Below are 23,706 nucleotides of genomic sequence, written 5' to 3'. Positions count from 1 at the left end.
TGTAATACTGTCGTACTGTAATACTGTAATACTGTCATACTGTAATACTGTCATACTGTAATACTGTCATACTGTCATACTGTCATACTGTAATACTGTCATACTGTCATACTGTCATACTGTAATACTGTAATACTGTCATACTGTCATACTGTAATACTGTTATACTGTCATACTGTAATACTGTAATACTGTCATACTGTAATACTGTCATACTGTAATACTGTAATACTGTAATCATACTGTAATATTGTAATACTGTAATACTGTCATACTGTAATACTGTCGTACTGTAATACTGTCATACTGTCATACTGTAATACTGTAATACTGTCATACGGTAATACTGTAATTTTTTCTTTTTCATTTCTCATGATATTTGCATATATAGATGTTTATTTCAAATCTAAACAATACATGCATCTTACCTGTAAGCACAAGCACAGTTGATTGGTCAGTTCTATGAGGTAATCTTCCCCCTGATTGGCCGCCCGTGCAATGGCCACTGCAAGCTCTCGTTTGAGTTTGTCCTCATCACAGTAGAGAAGACGAGTAAGCAGACATGACTGACTTGACAGACATTGTTGGAGCGAGGAGGCCATGGTGAGGGAGGAAGCCTTGATTGTGCCGTGGGGCTGGGGAGCACACAACAGCTCATTGGATAGCAGCTGTAGGTTTTCAATGTCCAACTGCTGTAGTAGGGCAGCACTTGCAGCCATCCCTGATCCAAGGCTTGCTGAACATGACCCCAGTTCCATGGCTGGAGAGTTACAGTGATCTATGAGTTTGAGTAGAGCAGTCCTGCAGTACATGCGCACCAATACAGATTCACTTCGAAGAAGTTCCTTGTGTATGTGTACATTACTGGTGTCCATGATTTGACCCCCTGTAATGGTTGAACGTCGTAGTCCTTGAGCGGGCCGTTCTAACATATCTATGGGGTACCAGAACCTCACTAGTACACCTTCACTTCTCAAGTAGGTTTCCACTTGTACCAGCTCATTAGACTGAAACACAAAGTTACATAACAAAAATCATAAACAAGTATATGCAGATGCTTTCTTACTAAGTTATTACTATACAATTCTAACGCTTATTTATAACAGCTGAAGCACACTACTTCAAATGTCAGAAATCAAAACATGTCACCCGCCTACTTACATTGTCTACATCTAGCACAGTGCCAGTGAGACCAAACGTCCTCAACATGCTCCGGACAGCAAACTTTGGCAGCACAGTAGTTCCTGCTGTACTTGTTTCAGCGGTATTCCTTATCACTACTGCTGTTCCCTTCTTAACTCGCTCTATGGTGAATTTGGCAAGGTCCTCTTTGATGTCGTCTATTGTTGGCAGGTGTAGGTCGCGTGGGATACCGCCATTTTCCTCATATAGAAACTCAACTGTCTGTCGGGCAATGTCTGTCATTCCTGTTCACAAAAACATCTATTACAATTTCTTTTTATTGTAAGCAAAGCATAATAATCATGTGCAGTTATAATTCTGAAACAGCAAAACACTGTCAAGAAATAAAACATTCTTGCTGAACAAGAACATATTCAGCAATGAAACTTTTCCTTCCTACGAAATAAGACCCATTCTGAATGATAACTTACCTAATTGTAGAGCTCCTCTAATTTGTTCCAGTCCATCTTTACGTTCAGCTTCATTCCTGAAGCGTCGTCGTATAACAGGGAACACTTTCTGCTCCCAAGCCTTGACTAGGAGAGCATAGTGATCTTCAGATCCCTGATCATCCTCGACTATGTCCTCATCTGACTCATCATCCTGGGGGGCAGGGTTAGCTCGCTGGTCTGGCCCCGTTGTCACAAAGTTATCATAACTACTGAACAACTTGTACTGTAGGCATCCTTCAGGCTCATACTCTACAAAACAAAGAGGTTTTTTTTGGATTTTAACCTTAAAACTTCTTGAGATTTTTTTCATTCTGTTCTCTAAATAATATAAACACTAGAAACTTTTAACCGAGATAATTATAAATTACCTTTTTGTGCTTTGGGTATGACAGCCATCTTGGAAGGTGGGCCAGTTGGTGATTTGACCACCTCGGCTGTTGTGGCTTCTGGCGTGTTTGGGAGGCTGCTATCACTCTCGCTGTCAGAGGCAGAATGGAATGGCAGCTGGCCGAAGCTTTCTCTCATCTCTCTGGTTAGATCATCAGCAGCATCTGCAGCATCCCTGTGCTGCTGGCCTTCCGCAAATGCAAATGGTCTTGCTCCAAAATTAGCACGAATTCTGGTATTCTAGTGAAACAGATAAGTAAGGACACAATATATAAACCATATAACAAGTTACTATTGTATTTCAAGTCTTCTGGATATATAAAGCCAACTTTTAGAAACATCCTGTGAACTAATGTGTAATAATTATAGGCATTATCTATTATGAGAAAGATTATGAACTCGAAAATTCTATGACACATACGTTGATATTAAATGTAATAATTAAGTATACCATTAACCAGTCATAATAAGCTATATTTGAAATAAAATCAAAATCTATTTTAAAGTCTACATGTTGACACAAATCAGAGAAGAGAGACCCAACAGAGATGAATGTAGAGAGCCATATTCTTATTTATCACATAATCTGCCTGTTATCCAGTGAATTGGCCGATCGACAACGCAAAGATAACCACGCCTACCGAAAATAAAGGGAGGCTACTCTTACCATCTCCGACAAACAAAGTGGCGTCAGCATTGAACGTCATTCCCAATGATATCGGACTTAATTATACTTCTAACATGTCGTTGAAGAAAAAACTAAAAGCAAACGGTTTCGTGTCTGGGTCATACTTTCAAAGAGCGTCCTTCCAAACAAGAGACGATGATACAGTTGAAATTAGTGGCCATGTTTTCCCCAGTCAGCGGAAAAATTTGGGGATATACCCGTTTTCGGTCGAATATTTATGAGGTTTTTCCTTTTCAAATAAGGTTAACATGGCAAATCACTGCATTTATTCAATATATATACCAATCAATAGGGAATTCAAAATACTAAATTTGTATCTATGAATTACAGCCCTTTCCGTTATTGAAGGAGTAAAAACTGTCTTTTTCATTTGACGCATATTGCCAGGACCCAGTAAGTCGCCACATTACTACGATCCGTTTTTCAGACGAGTATTTCTGAGACGGACTTTTACTTTTTAAACTAATTTTATATGTGGTAGCAGTGCAATAATTAAATAAAGAAATATACCGGTCGTTAGGGAATTTAATAACCTAAAATTATGTATATATATTTTTTAGCCATTTTCGTCCTTGAATGACTTATAACAGTCCATTTAAGTAGTCATGTACTTTCATTTCCCTATACTCCATTTCCCTATACTCGCCATGTTAAATCGAGTCGATTTCAGTCTCTTTTGGTATACTGTGACATCACTGGTCACTTATTGGGTTTTCAGATTTTTACTCAACTGTTTCCGTGAAATCGATAATTTTGCCATTTTAACAGTCAATGTCGCTTTTATGGTTCATCTTTGAAAATTTTTATTTCTTGTAAAGTGGTCACAGTAACCTATATTTTCATATATATAAAAAAAGATTTTTCGCTGAAGATACCCTTTAAACACCACACAATGTTGAATCTGTTTATGTTTTTTTCCTCTTTACATTTTTGCTAATAATTAAAAAGATAAAAGAAAAAACAAAACAAAGTTCAAGTGGTGTGAATGTTTTCTATGGATCAGAATTAATGAAATAAAAATAAAAACAGTCGCCATGCAGGGTGAGCTCAGTTGGTACAGCATAGGCTCCACGACCAGAAGGATGCAGAGGGCCGGGTGAGTTTGAATCCCGGCAGCAGCAATTTCTTTCACCTCTGTTTCAAGTGGGAAGGAAGTGGTAAACCCCAAAGAAACAAACAAAACAAGTTTGCTTTTACAGTCATATAAAGTCTTTATAAAATGGCCACCAAGATACATCACTGATATAATGGTTACTTTCTAAACTGGCATTAAATTCTTAAATTTTTGTTGTTTTTTTTATTTATATCATGTTAATGGAGTTTTTTTTCATCAAGAATATTAATACCTTATTGGAAGACTTTAAGATTTTATTTCAACTGTTTAACCATAACAGTAAACATTCATTTTATCACAGACCATTCACAAAGTAAAACTTTGTAAAAGAGCAGAAACATGTCCAGATAATTTCATTTCCCTTCAGTCAATAAATATCCGAAAATGGTCAGTCCGAAATCAAGCTTGTTTATAAATACACACATTAACATGCGACTTATTAGCACATGAGAGAGGATTATAAAACTTATGCTAGCAACATTTTGAGTGAAAAACAAGTACTGATGTTCATTGCAATATTGTACACGTGAGTCTGAATATTTACGCACTTTTGAGCAGACATAAATAAAAAATGCTTTCCTTTAGAAGGACACCACAGGATCTCCTCGTTAAGTTGATACTTAGGCCGTCTGCACAATCGGAGCCAAGATTCATCTGAGATTTGGGAAACGGTATGAACACAACACCTCCCTATAATCGCTCGGGGTAGCGAAATCGGTGTTGCAAGTTCCCCAGCAGCAAAGTATCACCATTGTCGGAGAATGTCGGAGTAGCGAAATGTAAACAAAGAGGCGAATACTACCCGTGATCTGATTGGCTAAACCGCGCTGTCAATCAAAAGCTGTCAATCGGCCAATTTGTTAGCTATTTAATGTTTTTTATGTATATGTAACTAGTATAATATACCCTAGAGTGATTTCATTGGCTGCACCCATAAGAAAACAATTGTGATGTCATAATATAGACAATGACATTATGTAACAAATAGGAAATAGTGCAACATAATGGCTGCCACTGTTTGATTTTTCCCCTACATAATATTTCACTTAAAACCCACTCAAATTTAATAAAAAGAGCCTAAATTTAATTTCTTTTCATACAAGGTTTTACAAAACTTGTCTTAAAGTTTTAATTTTCACCTGACAAGGCCCGGAAATATAAAAACTTCTAGAACGTGTTTGATAAAATCTCATACGAAATGAAAATCAATTAAAATCCTACATGTGTGACCCAAATAAAGAAATAAACAAAAAACTCACTGTGTAATTACTGGTTAATTACAACTGATGAAACGTAGTGTGACTCACCTTCTTTTGTATATGTACAACAGGATACATAGCCCCTAAAACGTCGTCCATAAAAGCATTCAGACGTTGACCGTTGTGTGTAAAGTAAACCCGCCCCCGAGGAGTCTGCCCATGGGCGGGGGCATCACCTGTCCTCTCCCAGCCAATTCCTGCGATGTCACCAGCATTAAGGAAAACATCTAGTCGAACACTCCTCCATTGAAGCAGACTGGCTCCATTGTAGTGTACAGCCTTTCCGTTACTGAGTAAAAAATAAAAAATAAGAGTATAGCCTTACAATTACTGGGAAAAGATTTTACAATGTTCAGTTTAACCCCAACTGGGGAAACTAGAACACTGACAGGTAAACAAGGGCCCTGCTATGTGGCTTGAAATCTTACTAAGAGTGACAGTAATCTGAACCATTGACCCTGGGACCTGAAAAGTTCAATGCAAGCTATTTTTGTCCGAGGTTTGAGTTTGATAGGCCAAAGCAAACCTGAGTTATCACAGAGAAACAGTTTTTTTTTCTATTTAGAGTAACATTGACCTTGACCTTTGACTTTCAAAACTGTAACACAATTCCAATTAAACACTTTCAGTAAGGAAGAACTGTTTGAAGTTTGGGTTAGAATGGCCAAAGCCAACTCTAGTTTTCACATGGAAACTGATTTTCTATTTATAGTATCAGTGTCCTTGACCTTTGAAGTTTGAGCTTGATCAGCCCAAGAAAAATCAAGTTATTGCACAGAAACAAAAGTGCTGATGGACAGACACTGTGATTACTATAGGGCACCTGCAAGGTCCTAATTAATTCATTAGTAGGAAATGGTCAGACTATTCCTGAGGTAAACTTCAAAGTTTATGGCTTATTAATAACAGAATGGAGAGGGATGAAACATCCCGTTATTATTTCATTAAAGCATTTCAAATTATTTTTTTAGCACAGCTAATGGATGTGTTTGTTTATCGAGAGATAGATTTAATGAGGGTGTTTACAAAACCTAACAAAATCTGATTCCTTACTTGAGACAGAGACATGTTCCAACAGGATTCGTCCAAGCACCATCCTTCTTTTCAGCGGAGGGAGCAAATCCAAATGATATAATAGCTCCTCCCTCCTCTTGGCTGTCCCCAAATGAACATACCTCTAGCTCCCAGTAAAAGGCTGGTGCCTAGAAACAGGCAACAATAGTAAAGCAACATAAAACATCCTTTCAATGCCTCATTAGGCCTATGTTACATATGTCTAAAACTCCTAATAAAATGGGACATTCGTATAACTTCCTTACCTGTAGTGGTATGGGCAAGTTAGCATACAACAGTGTGCCTCTAGGTAGACCACTGCCAGTGTTGGGGTCACCCAGAAAGGTGACACCTGTCATCCCTGAGGAAAAGACACAAGCCCTGACAGGGGGGTAGGTCCTTACTGCATCCCAGATCATTTCTTTGTTCTGTAACACCAAGTAAAAGAAAAAGTTGGGTTATGCAAATCAATGAGTATTGATTACTGCAAACTTTTACAGAAAATTTTAATTTGAGAATTTTCTCACATGGCTGACAAAACGGCGATATCTCCAAGCATCCATGTTAACAACGATTTCTCAGTATCGTGACTACTTACTGTTCTTGTGTCCACCTTACTTGGTGGAGGAGGAGGTTTGGCACAATCACGGTACAGCAGCCTCAGACGAGTACAGTGAGACTCTATCACTGGTAATCGATCACCTGGAACCAAATTAAAAGTACATATTTAAATGTTTATATTTTATATTTCTGTCAATGGACTGAACAGTGAGTTTGTTCAGATAGGGTCATTCTGAGATGGGGTGTCTGAATGTCATGTCACTAAACAATATGCAGGAGGTGTGTCATATTCCATCCAATTAAAGTAACACGTTCTGCCCAAGGGCACAACAGTGTCAGCAAAGTTTGCTCCGTCTCTCAGTTTCCTGAAACTGCTATGAACAGAGAGCATTAAACCTACTAGGAGTGAGCACTGTTTGGAAGGCCTCTATGTGTGAACAAAACTACTAGGAGTGAGCACTAGCTTAGAAGGCCTCTATGTGTGAGCAAAACTACTAGGAGTGAGCACTAGCTTAGAAGGCCTCTATGTGTGAACAAAACTACTAGGAGTGAGCACTTGTTTGGAAGGCCTCTATGTGTGAACAAATCACTAGGAGTGAGCACTAGCTTAGAAGGCCTCTATGTGTGAACAAACCTACTAGGAGTGAGCACTTGTTTGGAAGGCCTCTATGTGTGAACAAACCTACTAGGAGTGAGCACTTGTTTGGAAGACCTCTATGTGTGAACAAATCACTAGGAGTGAGCACTAGCTTAGAAGGCCTCTATGTGTGAACAAACCTACTAGGAGTGAGCACTTGTTTGGAAGGCCTCTATGTGTGAACAAAACTACTAGGAGTGAGCATTGTTTGGAAGGCCTCTATGTGTCACCAAACCTACTAGGAGTGAGCACTTGTTTGGAAGGCCTCTATGTGTGAACAAAACTACTAGGAGTGAGCACTAGCTTAGAAGGCCTCTATGTGTGAACAAACCTACTAGGAGTGAGCACTTGTTTGGAAGGCCTCTATGTGTGAACAAATCACTAGGAGTGAGCACTAGCTTAGAAGGCCTCTATGTGTGAACAAACCTACTAGGAGTGAGCACTTGTTTGGAAGGCCTCTATGTGTGAACAAAACTACTAGGAGTGAGCATTGTTTGGAAGGCCTCTATGTGTCACCAAACCTACTAGGAGTGAGCACTAGCTTAGAAGGCCTCTATGTGTGAACAAAACTACTAGGAATGAGCACTTGTTTGGAAGGCCTCTATGTGTGAACAAACCTGCTAGGAGTGAGCACTTGTTTGGAAGGCCTCTATGTGTGAACAAAACTACTAGGAGTGAGCACTAGCTTAGAAGGCCTCTATGTGTGAACAAACCTACTAGGAGTGAGCACTTGTTTGGAAGGCCTCTATGTGTGAACAAAACTACTAGGAGTGAGCACTAGCTTAGAAGGCCTCTATGTGTGAACAAACCTACTAGGAGTGAGCACTTGTTTGGAAGGCCTCTATGTGTGAACAAACCTACTAGGAGTGAGCACTTGTTAAGAAGGTCTCTATGTGTGAACAAACCTACTAGGAGTGAGCACTTGTTAAGAAGGCGTCTATGTGTGGAGATACCAACTCAAATGACCAACCTGTACTGCAGTCCTTGGCGAGAGACTTGAGAACATCTATGGTGGATCCACAGTGCTGTATAAATTCCTTGGTGAAATCAATGTCTTGTAGATAGGATGCCAGCACCATGCATGCACGTGTCTGTAGCTCGGCAACCACACGACATGTTTCGTTGTTCAGACTATTTCCGTCTCCATTGATAGGCAGTGACTGCTGCATCAGTGACTGGTTGTCATCCTGGGGCAACAAAATGGCTTTGATTGCCATCACAACTGCTTCAGTGACAGGAACTTGGTGAGAAGTGTAGATCTTGAAAATATCAAAAAAGGTTTCACTAAGATCTTCAAAATATGATTAAACATATTTGTTTTACAGATTACAATTAGAGTAGTCACAATTTTATTTCTCAACAATAATAATATTATCCTTCCATTTCTAATCATCTGTGAATTACTAACAAAACACATTCTCCTGAATCCTTCATTTCTAAATATTTTTCATCATTACCTCATTTGTAACCTTGTCTCTGATTGACTAAAAAAGTCTCAGCAGTAAATTCCCTTACCTCGTTTCTGATTGGTTGTAGTCGAGTGACAGGGACTTGTATTGTGTCACTAAAGCGAGGTGTGTACATCAGATTTGGGTCGGTATCAAGCTGGAGAGTAGCCATACCAGTTTGTTCCGACACACTCAATACAGTACCTGTGGTATTGTGGATACCTGCCCCCACCACCTGCAGAAATTATAGAAGTTTCAATGTAATCAACAACAACGAAAATGCACCAAAAATATTTACTATTTTGAGGTAACATGATCAGCTTTGTGTTTGGACTACAATATCTTGATAGATTTGTATCATAGGTCATAAAAATTTCTATGTCTCTAAAGACACAACTTATTAACAGTAATGATTGTACCTTGACATTACAAAATGGCTACTAACAGAAATGATCTGATAGTGACCTTGACATTACTAATAAGTTAAAGACAGAAGTGACCTGATAGTGACCTTGACATTACTAATAAGTTATAGACAGTGTGACCTGATAGTGACCTGCACATTACTGATAAGTTAAAGATAGAAGTGACCTGATAGCGACCTTGACATTACTAATAAGTTATAGACAGAAGTGACCTGATAGTGACCTTGACATTACTAATAAGTTAAAGACAGTGTGACCTGATAGTGACCTGCACATTACTGATAAGTTAAAGATAGAAGTGACCTGATAGCGACCTTGACATTACTAATAAGTTATAGACAGAAGTGACCTGATAGTGACCTTGACATTACTAATAAGTTAAAGACAGTGTGACCTGATAGTGACCTGCACATTACTGATAAGTTAAAGACAGAAGTGACCTGATAGTGACCTGCACATTACTGATAAGTTAAAGATAGAAGTGACCTGATAGCGACCTTGACATTACTAATAAGTTATAGACAGAAGTGACCTGATAGTGACCTTGACATTACTAATAAGTTAAAGACAGTGTGACCTGATAGTGACCTGCACATTACTGATAAGTTAAAGATAGAAGTGACCTGATAGCGACCTTGACATTACTAATAAGTTATAGACAACGTGACCTGATAGTGACCTGCACATTACTGATAAGTTAAAGATAGAAGTGACCTGATAGTGACCTTGACATTACTAATAAGTTATAGACAGAAGTGACCTGATAGTGACCTTGACATTACTAATAATTTATAGGCAGAAGTGACCTGATAGTGACCTTGACATTACTAATAAGTTATAGACAGAAGTGACCTGATAGTGACCTTGACATTACTGATCAGTTAAAGATAGAAGTGACCTGACCCTTGCATTACATCCTGGCTTTATTATCTCCTTGAATCCACCAAGAGCACACAGCGCGGCATTGGCTAGCTTAGCCATCGACATGAGCTGTTTACAGCTGGTGCGAGGAGAACCCAAGGCATCCAGACCAGAGTACAGCAAAGGAAGGCATGTTAACGAGTTGTTCAACACCTGGAGACAAACACTCAACAGTTAAAAATGTTATCTAAGTTATATCTAAGTAGATAATCTGACTACTATTAACAGAATAATCAGAAAACATATGATCCAATACTCTTTTAAGTGATTGCGAAAACCAACAATAATCATTTCTGACTAAGTACAGTCTACATGGTTTGCCTGGAATGTAATGAAAGATTTTAATCTAGAGATTTATGCCTAATTCAAGACATGTATCAAGATTTCACCTGGAATAGCAATATATAGCACCAAAATTATATCCATTTTAGTTTTTACTTTGAATTCTGTCACAGTAAACCCTTCAATGTTTAACACATAATTTGTCTACTGAGAGACCACAGGAACACTTACCCTTTGTACAGCCTCTGCCCAGGACTGGGCAGTGTTTGTCTCTGGGGCAGTCAGCAGACCATGCAGGAGAGCAATCACCTCAGCAGCCATGCTGTTAGCTACATGTCCACTGATAAACGGTCTCACTGGGTCAGTCCTGTCAAATAATTAATGGGACACAGAATTTATACATAATAGTGAATATATACATAAAACTTTTAACATTATCAAAACATCTAGTTAAGAATCATAAATCCTACTCTTTACCTTGCCAGTTCAGAATTCCTCTCCCTACACACCACCTCAAAGGCTGTCTTCTTCTTGTCCCCTGCAGGTGGCTCTGGCTGCTGGGTGTCTATGGGTGGCCCTGTTGACACCACCAGCCCCATCTGGGCCCATTTGGCTGCCTTCTTTAAGGCGCTACCTGCATCTTCTGTCGTCACCTCTGCTTTACCATACTAGAAGGTAATACATCAAACATTAAAACATTTAACAGGTCTTGCATTGTTTTCTTCCAAAAAAGTTTGAGGTCTAGTACAGCTTACCCGTTTCACCAATATATTTCAAATCATGGCTAGTACATGATAAGATAAAATAAAATGGAGCTCTTACTTTCAAAACAGCAAAAATTTAACATTTTTTTTTCATTAAAAGATTTTTTTTTTAAGATGTTACCATTGTCACCCAGTTTCATTACAAGTGTTGACTAAAATGTGACATGTACACATTTATTAACTTGCACGATTATATATGATTGGGATCATTGTAAATTGATATGTAACAGCCAAGAATGAAAACACTGAGGCCCTACCTTTGTCATCTCTCTGTCCATACGCACCACCCTCTCCATGTTGGCAGTACCACCAAGTCTGAACGGGCGATTGTCTGAGCTGAAAAAAAAGTAAAATTTATCATCAAGTTTGAGATTGATGGTCAATTAGAATTTTTCTTTTTTACTAAAAGAAAGTATGGTCTACTCAACAAAGCTAGATTTTACTCAGACATAATCACTGATGTTTCATCCTCCTGGAAAGAGACTTCATGGCCTTGGTCTTCTGCAATTTAGAGTGTAAAGCCTTGACCTACCAGAGAAGTGAACATATAATTTTATATAGAAGTTAGGATGTATGACTTTGACCTACTTGAAGAAAGACTTATGACCTTGACCTACCTAAGGAGTGGCTGTATGACCTCGTGAGACAGTTGGTCCTCCCGTTTGTGTATGAATACTGACAGTCTGCCAGCCTGTATATCACTATCCTCCACTTTGTCCTTGTCCAAACCCCCATTAGATGCCCCACGGTGAAGGTTGTCAGTTGATGGGCGTCGACTACAGATTGTTGCATGGTCTCCTAAATACCACAACACAGAAATGATGCCAGGAAATCATTAACAGAATAAAATAAATATGTATGATATGTCACCAATGAGAAAGTGAGAAAGAAAAGAAGAATCATATTGTCTCATATTTATTTTAACTATTTCACTTATCCGCAAACAAAGCTGTCATTAAATTTGATTCTGTATTCAGCAGTAAAATGTCCACCTATTTTACAAGAGTAAATATTACATGAGAAATCATCTTTGTAACAAGAATTCAGTTTCAAATACATTACAGAAATTTCAATACCAATGATTTCATCATCCATTAATCTATAGTTCTGTCATACCTGGAACAAGGAAGTCTCCGAGTTTTGCCAGCAAGAGGCTGACAATTTTAGCTGGGGGATCCGAGATAGACTTGGCTGAGCTCCAGTGACTGGAGTAAAGGTGCTGACCCCAGGCTGGCAATTCTACTGTTTCACAGTCTAGTGTACTCATCAGAGGAAGAGCCACTCGACACAGTTGTAATATAATCAGCACCAGCTTTGGCGATGGCCTGCAACAGTCAAACATACATCAACACAAGCCTATGCCATAAAATAGGTAATGAAGGTAGAAACACACCCGAAAAAGCAATTGGACAAAAAAAGTAGGAATTTCCAAGTACTGGATAAGCCGTGATGAAGAGATATGCGATATGAAATTTTTTCATGAGCAAGAAAATGTCTGTAACACATGAATGCCCTTGTGTATTATTATTGTTTGTAATGACCACCTTAATATTATAAGAAAAGAACTTGACATTATGACCCTATACATAAGTATGAACCAAATCTGTTGGGATGTTCTCAAGATATAACAATGATTTGGAACAGGAAGTGACAGGAAGCAATGGAATGGGATGAACAGACGTGGGTTATGGGAAACAGGCATGGTAATCTCATGGAGATTCTCTGTTTAACTTGAAAACATTTCACAACATATAGACTTATAATGTCACTATCAATCCTACCTTTGGTCAAGCAACAGTGAGAGCAGTTTGGAGACACACGCTGGCTGGCTAAGGATAGCTCTTCCCATGCGACTACGAGACAGATTGTTGAGGAGACTGAGTACGTCCTGTAAGGCTTCTGTGCCAGCAGCCTCATTACCTATACACTCCGTAGCACGAGCTAGATGATTGGTCAGTAACACAGACACCTGGCGAGCTAGACCAGAGTGTTCCAACTGTTCTAGGTGTAGGCCTAGTGACAAACACACAATAGGTATAGAAATATGATTGCTTTCAACTGTTCAATAAGTTGAGTGTGCTCACTACCAGGCTACAACAATAATGCACACACTCCAAATTTTTACTATTGATTAGTAAATGTGATAAAACTATAAAATTTTATCTTGAGTAAGTCTTCTTTTTATATAAATTTGACAACCACATTGCCCACACCAAGGTAATCCACAGACAGGAACATATACTGACACTTCCAGAATACTATTGGGCACTTGCAAAAGTGGGACCAAAATATTGTACCACATTCTTCTCCGAGATCCCCATTTATCCCAGTCATCTCCCCAATCTCTACATACTTTCCATCCTCTATCTCACATCATCTCTACACACTTACCATCCTCTACCACCCCATCTCTACACACTTTCCATCCTCTACCTCCCCATCTCTACACACTTACCATCCTCTACCTCCCCATCTCTACACACTTACCATCCTCTACCTCCCCATCTCTACACACTTACCATCCTCTACCTCCCCATCTCTACACACTTACCATCCTCTACCTCCCCATCTCTACACACTTACCATCCTCTACCACCCCATCTCTACACACTTACCATCCTCCACCACCCCATCTCTACACACTTACCATCCTCTACCTCCCCATCCCTACACACTTACCATCCTCTACCTTCCCATCCCTACACACTTACCATCCTCTACCTCCCCATCTCTACACACTTACCATCCTCTACCTCCCCATCTCTACACACTTACCATCCTCTACCTCCCCATCTCTACACACTTTCCATCCTCTATCTCCCCATCTCTACACACTTACCATCCTCTACCTCCCCATCCCTACACACTTACCATCCTCTACCTCCCCATCCCTACACACTTACCATCCTCTGTTTCCCACATAACACAGCGGTTTGCAAGGACCTGAAATCCTGCCCAAGCCATGGCAGAGACTTTCTGATTGGTTGATTGGGTCTCTGTGTTAGAGCTGTCTGTCCTGTGATTGGCTAGACTACATAACTTGTCTAACAAATGGACCAGTCCAGATCGCACCAGGCATTTCTCTTCCGCCCTAGACACAACATAAATTACGTTTATATAGTTATATAAAACTTCTAAATCCACATTTATCTTCATACATATGTACAGACAGGTTCTGAACACATAAGTCTGCAAATGTAATTCACAATTATGCATGGATATATTTCCAATCTTCATCATTTGGCTCCTTATATATCAATTTCTACAAGGTATATAACATGTTAGACCAGAGCTTTAAACTTGATATTTTATGAGTTACTGACCTGATATTTAAAAATATGTTTGACTTCTAGCTTTAAAGTTTTAATTACTTTGAAACATTTCTCAGACAATGAGACAGTCGCTGATGTGTATTTGAGAATGAGTTTAACTTTGATGTTCTAGTTAATCATTTGTTTTAATATATACTATGGAGAGTGAGAGATTCTGACCTTGTGTAGGGTATGATACAGAGCAGACCGATACTATTACAGCAGGCGATGGGATACCGAGCAGCCAATTGTACCACAGATGTCATGGTTTCTGCAAAAGCTTCTCTCACCTGATTCACCATCCCACCACAGGTCAGTTCTTCAACACTGTCAACACAAACAGTCTACTGTATTCCAGGACAAAAAGCCATTAAAAATCAACTACTTGTCACAAATATAAACGTCAATAAGTCGACCACACTGCAAATCTATACACAGTAGATAAGTTTTTACTTAATAAAAAAATTGAGTAAATAAATTATCTGCTTAAGAATTTCAGTTAATTAAGGGCTTCTCCCCCAGACCCTGAAATGATCATAGAATAAAGTATCACATATTCCAGCAGGTTTAGTGAGTTAACCTACCATGGACCATGTTGTAAGACAGCTGTGACTGCTGCCACCAGGTGAGTGGCACCTCCAACACGAGATGCCGCCATCAGTAACTCCTTCATATGTACAAGTGCCTGTTTACGTGTGTTGCCACGACGCCAGCGTGTCTGAGCCGCAGACAAGAAGTCCTTACTGGAAATCTAGAATGATCAAAACCATGATGAAGCATCAATCTCAACAGTTTGACATGATAAACATACCAGCAATAAATACAAGTTGACAAGACAGAATTTTAACAAGACAATATTGTCTAATGTGTACTTTCAATTATACAATTATAATGAATGGTTATGACCTCAATTCTATTCTTCCTCAACTGGAGATAATTTGTTTTCAGAGGTTGACACTTCAAAATAAAGAAAATTTGAAGGTGTGCTTTTTAAAGCCGCATCTTTGCATCAATTTGAACCATCAGACTAGAAAGCTATATTTATGCTAAAATCCTTACAGCTTTTTCAGGGTCACTTCCTATAAAGGAAAAGAGTTGATCCACTAACACCACATGCGGGGGTATGTCCTTGTTGTCATCCTCCACCAGTTCTTGGAGTACAGATGCTGGGCCTTTCCTCTGGCCATGACGCTTCCTGCTGAAGGAAAAGGCAAATCAACATGGTCAATGTGCTTTTACTTTCTATCTAACTGGCCTTAATTTTACAGAAGTGTAAATAGTTTTACAGTTAAATGTTAATTGAAAACTGGAGAATGTTACAGGTCTACTCAAGTATCAAGGTTATTTGTCATCAGGTAACTTGACCTTAATTTAACTCAGTTTGTATATCTTGTTTATCCTGCAATGCCTAGCAATATATAGAAAACAAATTACAAATCTGTATTTAGAATCAAGTAAGAAAAGTAAAGTTGTACTTCCAATTAGGTCCTGATTTAATGGAACCTACCTGCGAATCTTCAGAATATCTAGAACAGACTCATCATAAATACTCTCCACACCCGTTGGAGCTGACAGACTCCGTGATAAAACATGGACAGACTGTGCCATGTCAGTATCAGACCTCACTGAAGCACCTGGAACCACAACAATTAACTTTGTATCTTTATATATTATTATTATATTACACATTTTTTACAGTTTTACCTCTACTTTGTTCTTAAAATCAAATTCTAGAGGAATTTGACATGCAACTTTTAAAGATTAAAGCAGTACAGCTTTTGAAGATTCCTGGTTTTACTAACAGTTTGTAGAAATAAGGATGTTTTTTTCACATAGGCCACATAACTGATAGACGGTTATCTTTTCTACTATTCACAATTTTATTCCTTTCTTGATAATAGTAAAACTTAGAAAATCTCAAGAACAAGCACCTTTAATCTTCAGAAGCTACAACTACTTCTACCAACATATACTTCAGAAGAGATTATAAGACTTTGGCAGGGATTATAAGACTCCAACAGTAGTGCCTACCTGTCTGTGGAATTTCTGAGTAGTGGGAGACCGTCCTGGTCATCATCTCACTGTAATGTGGGGTAATGGTCACCTGTAGTAGCAGGTCAAGTCTGGACATGATTCCTCTTACAATATGTTTAGTTCGTACCATACACATCTCCTTGGCGACAACCTCATTTGATCTGACATCCTCATCAAACTTTGATCTACAGGTACATATTAATAAACATTAAATTTATGATTTTTAATTATATCAAAGTGTCAGAGGATGACTTTTTTTTTCGGGATGAATGCTAGCAATGTTACACAATAAGAACACTGAATTTCTTACATGACTGCAAGCTGGCATTCAGGACTAAGGCTAACCAAGCTGGCATTCAGGACTAAGGCCAACCAAGCTGGCATTAAGGACTAAGGCTAACCAAGCTGGCATTAAGGACTAAGGCTAACCAAGCTGGCATTAAGGACTAAGGCTAACCAAGCTGGCATTCAGGACTAAGGCTAACCAAGCTGGCATTAAGGACTAAGGCTAACCAAGCTGGCATTGAGGACTAAGGCTAACCAAGCTGGCATTGAGGACTAAGGCTAACCAAGCTGGCATTGAGGACTAAGGCTAACCAAGCTGGCATTGAGGACTAAGGCTGACCAAGCTGGTATTAAGGACTAAGGCTAACTGTAACATTTTCATGGCCTCCCTTACCACAGCGTTGTCTTTCTAAGGCTAACTGTAACATTTTAATGGCCTCCCCTACCACAGAATGGTCTAACTAAGGCTAACTGTAACATTTAATGGCGTGCCTTACCACAGAATGGTCTAACTAAGGCTAACTGTAACATTTAATGGCCTCCCTTACCACAGAATGGTCTAACTAAGGCTAACTGTAACATTTAATGGCCTCCCTTACCACAGAATGGTCTAACTAAGGCTAACTGTAACATTTAATGGCCTCCCTTACCACAGCATAGTCTAACTAAGGCTAACTGTAACATTTAATGGCCTCCCTTACCACAGCATAGTCTAACTAAGGCTAACTGTAACATTTAATGGCCTCCCTTACCACAGAATGGTCTAACTAAGGCTAACTGTAACATTTAATGGCCTGCCTTACCACAGCATAGTCTAACTTCGCATTACTATAACATTTTCATTGCCTTCTCTACCATAGCTCACCTTAACATCTTCATGGCCTCCTCCACCTCAGCAGGGTCTAACTGGACATCCTTTACAAAGCACAGCATATTGAGCTCCTTCATGTTACCCTGTATTGATGAAAACTTAACATAAATATCCAACCACAGACATTTCACTTTCATTAAAAATTAATATAATATTCTACAAATACATACATATTATTGTAATGTAAAATAGGCTACTGATAAACTAAATCATTCTGCTGAACATACTTAAATTCAGTTTTGATAGCCAATGAGCAGAGGACGCATTGATAAGGAAACATTACGTACAGATAGATATTGCTACGAATGCAGAAGTTATGACCTTTTAAGAAAGTGTTAAATTTACAGTTTCTAAGCTTCCTTGTTGTTAAAGTTTTCTTTTTCGTTTGTTATTTTAGTTCAATGGTTTCTTATTTCTAAAGTTGTTAATCTATTGAGTTTCCATGGCTACTTGAAATTATTATGGTTACTTATCGTGCCACTGACCTCCTGTAGATGATAATCATGGAAAAATGGAGGAGTCTGTTGACTGTCAGCTTTATGTTCCTGTACCTCATTGTACCATCTCTGTTCTAGATCGGCCAGGCCCTAATATACATAAAGTCAAGATCATTGTAATATACAAGGTCATACAATATGGAACGGAGGAGTCTGTTTACCATCTCTGTTCTAGGTCAGCCTGGCCCTAATATACATAAAGTCAAGATCATTGTAATATACAAGGTCGTACAATATGGAACGGAGGAGTCTGTTTACCATCTCTGTTCTAGGTCAGCCTGGCCCTAATATACATAAAGTCAAGATCATTGTAACATACAAGGTCATACAATATGGAGTGGAGGAGTCTGTTTACCATCTCTGATCTAGGTCAGCCAGGCCCTATTATACATAAAGTCAAGGTCATTGTTATATACAAGGTCATACAATAAAGAGTGGAGGAGTCTCTTTACCATCTCTGTTCTAGGTCAGACAGGGTGATGTAATAATCGCCAGACATGATTTGAATGTTGTTATTTTAAATGTCATACAATGAATAATGAAGGAGTCTGTTTATTTTATCCGTTCTAGGTCAGCCAAACTCTGATGTAATAATTACCAGAAATACAGTCAAGGCCATTGTCATAGTGGAACTTCATCAAACCGATCATACATGGGACATGAAAATTTGGCCAGTTGACCAGTCTAGAATCTGATATAATTAAACTGATTCCACTCCATACATTACATTAACCCTTCAGCATTTACACTGTCAAACTCAATACAGAGAAAAAAGGATTTTCTAGAGGAAAAATATTTGTGAAAAAAATTAATGTACAAGTGAAAATATAGTGATAATTGAATTCTATGCATCACTTTAGTTTAAAAGAAAAGTGTGCTTTGTCCAACGATCTCGGAGGTAACGTTATGTTGCATACAGCTGAACGTGGTGACAAGAAATACAGTCATGGTCATTACTTTACCCATAAACAATAAGTAATAACATATCAAAGCACAAGATCTTCATATTACTGCAATATGGAAGTTTACATATAATTGACCCGTATGAATTTGTTTACCATTATGGTCTCCCCAATTTCTCACAAATTCACTCATCTATCACAGTTCATAATACTTTTATTATACAAAGTTAGAAGAAAATGAAATCAATTTGTATGTTTTACCTGCAACTGTCTCATCAGGGTGTTGAATCGGCGGTACACTTCCTCCACCACAACACACAGCAGTGAGAACTCGTCCGAGTGTTCCCGTTCCTCGGACATGATATGGTGTACTGTATCTTCTAAAGACAGATGTTTTATCACAGTCGACACTATTCTCTCCTCCAAATCTTCTGGCTGTAGAATCTCCCTGGGGATCAAATTCAAATTCTCAACAATTACATCTCTTGTAAAAAAAATTTTAACAACCGAGAATCAGAATGTAAAGATAAATTATGACCATCTTACATTTACTAATGATATCTGAAATATTTTTGTTTAACAACATTAATTCTTACTGGTTATGCTTTCCAACACTGTGCAGTACTTACTTAAGACAATATCATTTGAAATATAAAGAAGAAAAGAATTATTTAAATTTATCACTATTATTTTTTTTAAGTTACAAAATATTTCTTGTTAAAATGGAATAGGATAATCTACATAATATGTTTATAGCACACAGAAGGGTTGAATTTAGGTAGCCGGATATGTTTTATCTTTCTGTATAGAAAACAAAGGTGTTAGGTAGACAAAACTACCTGATGCTCTGTCTGAGTGGCACCCTTTGACGCTTGGAGAGTTTACGAAGGCCTTGAAGGACCTCTGAAGGGAGTCTGACCCTGGGGAGAGGGGATTGTGTGTCAACCTGCTGAGGGGAACTGGAGGGGGACAACGTCAGTACTGATGGGGACTGCCACACACACCTGTAAAATAACTCTATAGATAGGTAAATATTATACAAATCACAGGCGTGTCCGACTCCTGTGGTGAGTTGGAGGGAAACCGCATCAGTATTGAAAGGGACAGCCACACACACTGCAGAAAAGCTCTATCTCTGTACAGATAGGTGGGCAAACAAGTTGGGGACAGGATTACCACTGATCGTGACTGCCAAACACCTGCAAAACAGCTCTCTCTATATATATAAACAATATACAAATCAAGGGTGTGTCAAGTCTCCTCCTGAAGGGAGCTAGAGAGTTCCCTACTGCTGTAAGTCTTCATATTTGTTGATAGGAATGATCTATTAAAACAAAAATAACTCTTTTTTTTTTTATCATAAATCCTTTAAAAATCTTATTGATCTATTTTTAAATCATTCATTTCAAAATGAAAAATGAGAGATTTGAACAAAGTTTAATCATTTTCAATTTTTTTTATCACTCGTTTTCACCCTTTCTGTTTATCTTTTTAATCAAATATTTTGTTCCATTTCTGATCGAAACAAATCTGAGTCAATGATGGATAAGAAATAGTGGGAAACTGAATCTGACCTCTGTAGGAACTTTGACTTGAGTAGGTGAGCACAGCTACCCTCCTCTCGGGATGTTTCTGGTCCATGGTACAGCAGCTGAAGCATTGTACAGGCCAGAACAGACAGACCAAGGGCCAAGTCTGCCAGGAAAGGGAGACCACTGGACACCTCTTCTGTCGACTCCTGAGCCCGAACCGTAACATGGAATCCCCACATTGCCTTATCTGGAGTGTTATGCTCACGGCCACTCCGCATCTCAAAGGAGAATGTCACACTGTCACCATCAACCTGCAACAATATTGCAACATTATTGAAATTTCGATGAGCTACCAATGGTAATAACACAAGAATTAAAAGCAAATGCTAAACTATAGTTGTGAAGGTGTACTTTTTGGGTTTTTTTTGGCCAGGATACCCAGAAGGATGTTAGAGACATATCAAATTCATCTTGACATAGAATTTGATAGTGCATGTTTAAGTATATTATTTCTATTACAACCTGTTCCATGATATATGTAGTCCCTGAATCACAAAGCCCGTGTATTTTAGAGAAATCTAAGCTCCAAGGGAAGATTTTTACTATCATCGCCTTGGCAAAGCCTTGGGCTAGGAAGCTGAAAACCTCTTCTCATTGATTTCTTGGTTCTGCTCTCATGCCAAGGGAAAATTCATTCATTTACATGCAATACATAATCTGTATCCCACAAGAGTTTCACCTTGACAAGGTCTTTGGGCCAGCCTGAACCAAGCACACTCCTGCTGCCAAAACCAAACGTGTTCCCTCCATACTCTGCCACCTTTTTAGCACTGGTTGTTGATCCAGCATACAGCACCAGCTTCAACACAGAAAATTAACCATGTAGAAAGGGATTTTAAAAAAGTTGAATATTGTTTCAAAATGTCAATGGTCGCACAAGACAATCTTTATAATACAAGAAAATGTTCAAAACGTAAAACCAAAACCCAGCTTAAAATTTTACAGAAGTTATAACTTTTTTTCCTGCTAAGAAAATAGCGGAGAAACTATTTTATATTCTTTGGCTTTTCTTTGATATAAATAAATATATTAAAAATAATAAAATATTTTTTTTGTCTTTTTCTATCCAGAGGAATTTACCTTGTCATAATCATACTGTGACGAGCACCTTGGGTCAAACCTCAAGTATAGACAGCGAGCCCCTGGGATATGTACAGTCTCTTTAAACTTGTAGTTATCTCGTACAGGGTGGATGCTCTCCAGAGCTTTGCCTGATGCCCAAGGGGCAGGGATCTTGAGGCCAGCCAGGAAACCTTGCTCCTCCTTGTCTTTCAATTCACTCCTATTTACAAAACATTTACTAAACATTTACAAAACATTTGCTTATGCCATTTTCAAACAGTTTGTATGACAAATGAGTACATATATTCCCAGTGTCATTTGTTTGGAGTTTGGAATTTAAGGAGACTGATTTATGTTTCAAAGTGAAAACAAGAAATGAAACATTTTACAGGTTTAATTGAATATCTATACATCTGTGACTGCCACAATTACAATTTGAACCAATCAGAATGACTTACATAGAGATATTGATCGGTTGACCAATCAGGTCGATGACTTACATATCAAAAATGAAGTTTGACCGATCAGAATGACTTACATAGAGATATTGATCGGTTGACCAATCAGGTCGATGACTTACATATCAATAATGAAGTTTGACCGATCAGAATGACTTACAAAGAGATATTGATCGGTTGACCAATCAGGTCGATGACTTACATATCAATAATGAAGTTTGACCGATCAGAATGACTTACATAGAGATATTGATCCGTTGACCAATCAGGTCGATGACTTACATATCAAAAATGAAGTTTGACCGATCAGAATGACTTACATAGAGATATTGATCGGTTGACCAATCAGGTCATGACTTACATATCAAAAATGAAGTTTGACTTACAAAAGAGATATTGATCGGTTGACCAATAATGACTTACATATCAATAATGAAGTTTGACCGATCAGAATGAGTTACATAGAGATATTGATCGGTTGACCAATCAGGTCGATGACTTACAAATCAATAATGAAGTTTGACCGATCAGAATGACTTACATAGAGGTATTGATCGGTTGACCAATCAGGTCGATGACCTCAAGATCTGACTCTGTATCCATCTCTTCCTGTATAACAGCCTGGACTTGACTTTTCAGCAGTAAGGCAGCCTGACACACATAAAAACAACTTGTCTACACATAAAACAAACACAATGATTACAATATTATGACATGTATTACTTTTTACTTTATAAGACTGAAATACTAAATCAGAGATACACAATAAGCATTAATGGAAAAATCAAATGAGACTTTCACCTTTATAGTCTACGAAGATTATTAATATTACCTGACTTGTCAGTACAACAAGGTGGACAAGTTTTGGCATGAGTGTATCGGCCAAAGATAGCCAACGTAAATTAGAGTGTGTCATTGTAGTTAAAAGGGCAGGCAGCAAGTGACCAAGAATGGTTGCCTTTGAAATTCGCTCAAGTCCCTGGAGCCGACATTCCAGGTCATCTTTGTACTGTGTTATGATAGAGTTACAGGTCTCCAGCAGCACCTCCAACACCTGTGACAGATAACAAAATAAAGACATGAGCACACCCAGTAACTATCATCTTCATTTTCAGATTTAGGAAGAATTATTTACATAAATCCAAAATGTTTGACTTGTTGTTCAGCATTCAGAGCATGGCACTTACCTGACATGAACCATCAAAGATGCTAGATGCTAAAGTAATTATCATCAACTGCAACTCCTGAAAATGTAAATAAATATCAGACAATTAGAATGTCACATCTCATTCTCAACTTATACTTTACGTCTCCTATCAATTCTTTTTCCTAATATCAATATAATCAATACACGTTAAAAAGAGTATGTAGGTACTTACCCTGAGTTCTGTCTCATACTCTGCCTGACTCTCATCTCCATTGTCTGGAGATTTCAGAAGAACAACTTCTCGTAAAAGATGTGACTGCAGTGCCATCATAAAGCGCAGACATGATGAAGCATGCTGAAATGATCACAATTAT

The 23,706-nt window shown here is 38.3% G+C and overlaps 1 protein-coding gene across 1 annotated transcript in view; it reads right to left on the bottom strand.

Moving 5' to 3' along the window:
• The window catches only part of LOC132548051 (probable E3 ubiquitin-protein ligase HECTD4), a 47,585-nt gene that overhangs the window by 13,335 nt on the left and 10,544 nt on the right, over nt 1-23,706 (bottom strand). Inside the window, exons 14-47 of the mRNA XM_060211875.1 lie at nt 23,565-23,687; nt 23,373-23,429; nt 23,018-23,239; nt 22,727-22,836; nt 21,746-21,947; nt 21,345-21,464; nt 20,648-20,916; nt 19,913-20,077; nt 19,335-19,521; nt 18,160-18,261; nt 17,669-17,757; nt 16,516-16,703; nt 16,022-16,118; nt 15,544-15,682; nt 15,069-15,235; nt 14,665-14,811; nt 14,077-14,264; nt 12,955-13,186; nt 12,290-12,498; nt 11,791-11,971; nt 11,431-11,509; nt 10,887-11,077; nt 10,641-10,776; nt 10,110-10,280; nt 8,849-9,016; nt 8,304-8,592; nt 6,734-6,837; nt 6,402-6,563; nt 6,136-6,284; nt 5,131-5,371; nt 2,003-2,261; nt 1,614-1,883; nt 1,162-1,427; nt 429-1,007 (exon numbers count right to left, since the gene is read on the bottom strand). Coding sequence (XP_060067858.1) covers nt 429-1,007; nt 1,162-1,427; nt 1,614-1,883; nt 2,003-2,261; nt 5,131-5,371; nt 6,136-6,284; nt 6,402-6,563; nt 6,734-6,837; nt 8,304-8,592; nt 8,849-9,016; nt 10,110-10,280; nt 10,641-10,776; nt 10,887-11,077; nt 11,431-11,509; nt 11,791-11,971; nt 12,290-12,498; nt 12,955-13,186; nt 14,077-14,264; nt 14,665-14,811; nt 15,069-15,235; nt 15,544-15,682; nt 16,022-16,118; nt 16,516-16,703; nt 17,669-17,757; nt 18,160-18,261; nt 19,335-19,521; nt 19,913-20,077; nt 20,648-20,916; nt 21,345-21,464; nt 21,746-21,947; nt 22,727-22,836; nt 23,018-23,239; nt 23,373-23,429; nt 23,565-23,687 — 6,258 coding nt within the window. The remainder of the gene's footprint in view (nt 1-428; nt 1,008-1,161; nt 1,428-1,613; nt 1,884-2,002; nt 2,262-5,130; nt 5,372-6,135; nt 6,285-6,401; nt 6,564-6,733; nt 6,838-8,303; nt 8,593-8,848; nt 9,017-10,109; nt 10,281-10,640; nt 10,777-10,886; nt 11,078-11,430; nt 11,510-11,790; nt 11,972-12,289; nt 12,499-12,954; nt 13,187-14,076; nt 14,265-14,664; nt 14,812-15,068; nt 15,236-15,543; nt 15,683-16,021; nt 16,119-16,515; nt 16,704-17,668; nt 17,758-18,159; nt 18,262-19,334; nt 19,522-19,912; nt 20,078-20,647; nt 20,917-21,344; nt 21,465-21,745; nt 21,948-22,726; nt 22,837-23,017; nt 23,240-23,372; nt 23,430-23,564; nt 23,688-23,706) is intronic.

Source organism: Ylistrum balloti, unplaced genomic scaffold (assembly GCF_031769215.1).
Source record: "Ylistrum balloti isolate Yb309-2 unplaced genomic scaffold, AGI_CSIRO_Ybal_v1 Utg370000, whole genome shotgun sequence".
In the NCBI taxonomy this organism is placed as follows: Eukaryota; Metazoa; Mollusca; class Bivalvia; order Pectinida; family Pectinidae; genus Ylistrum; species Ylistrum balloti.
This window is presented reverse-complemented; position numbering and strand designations above follow the sequence as displayed.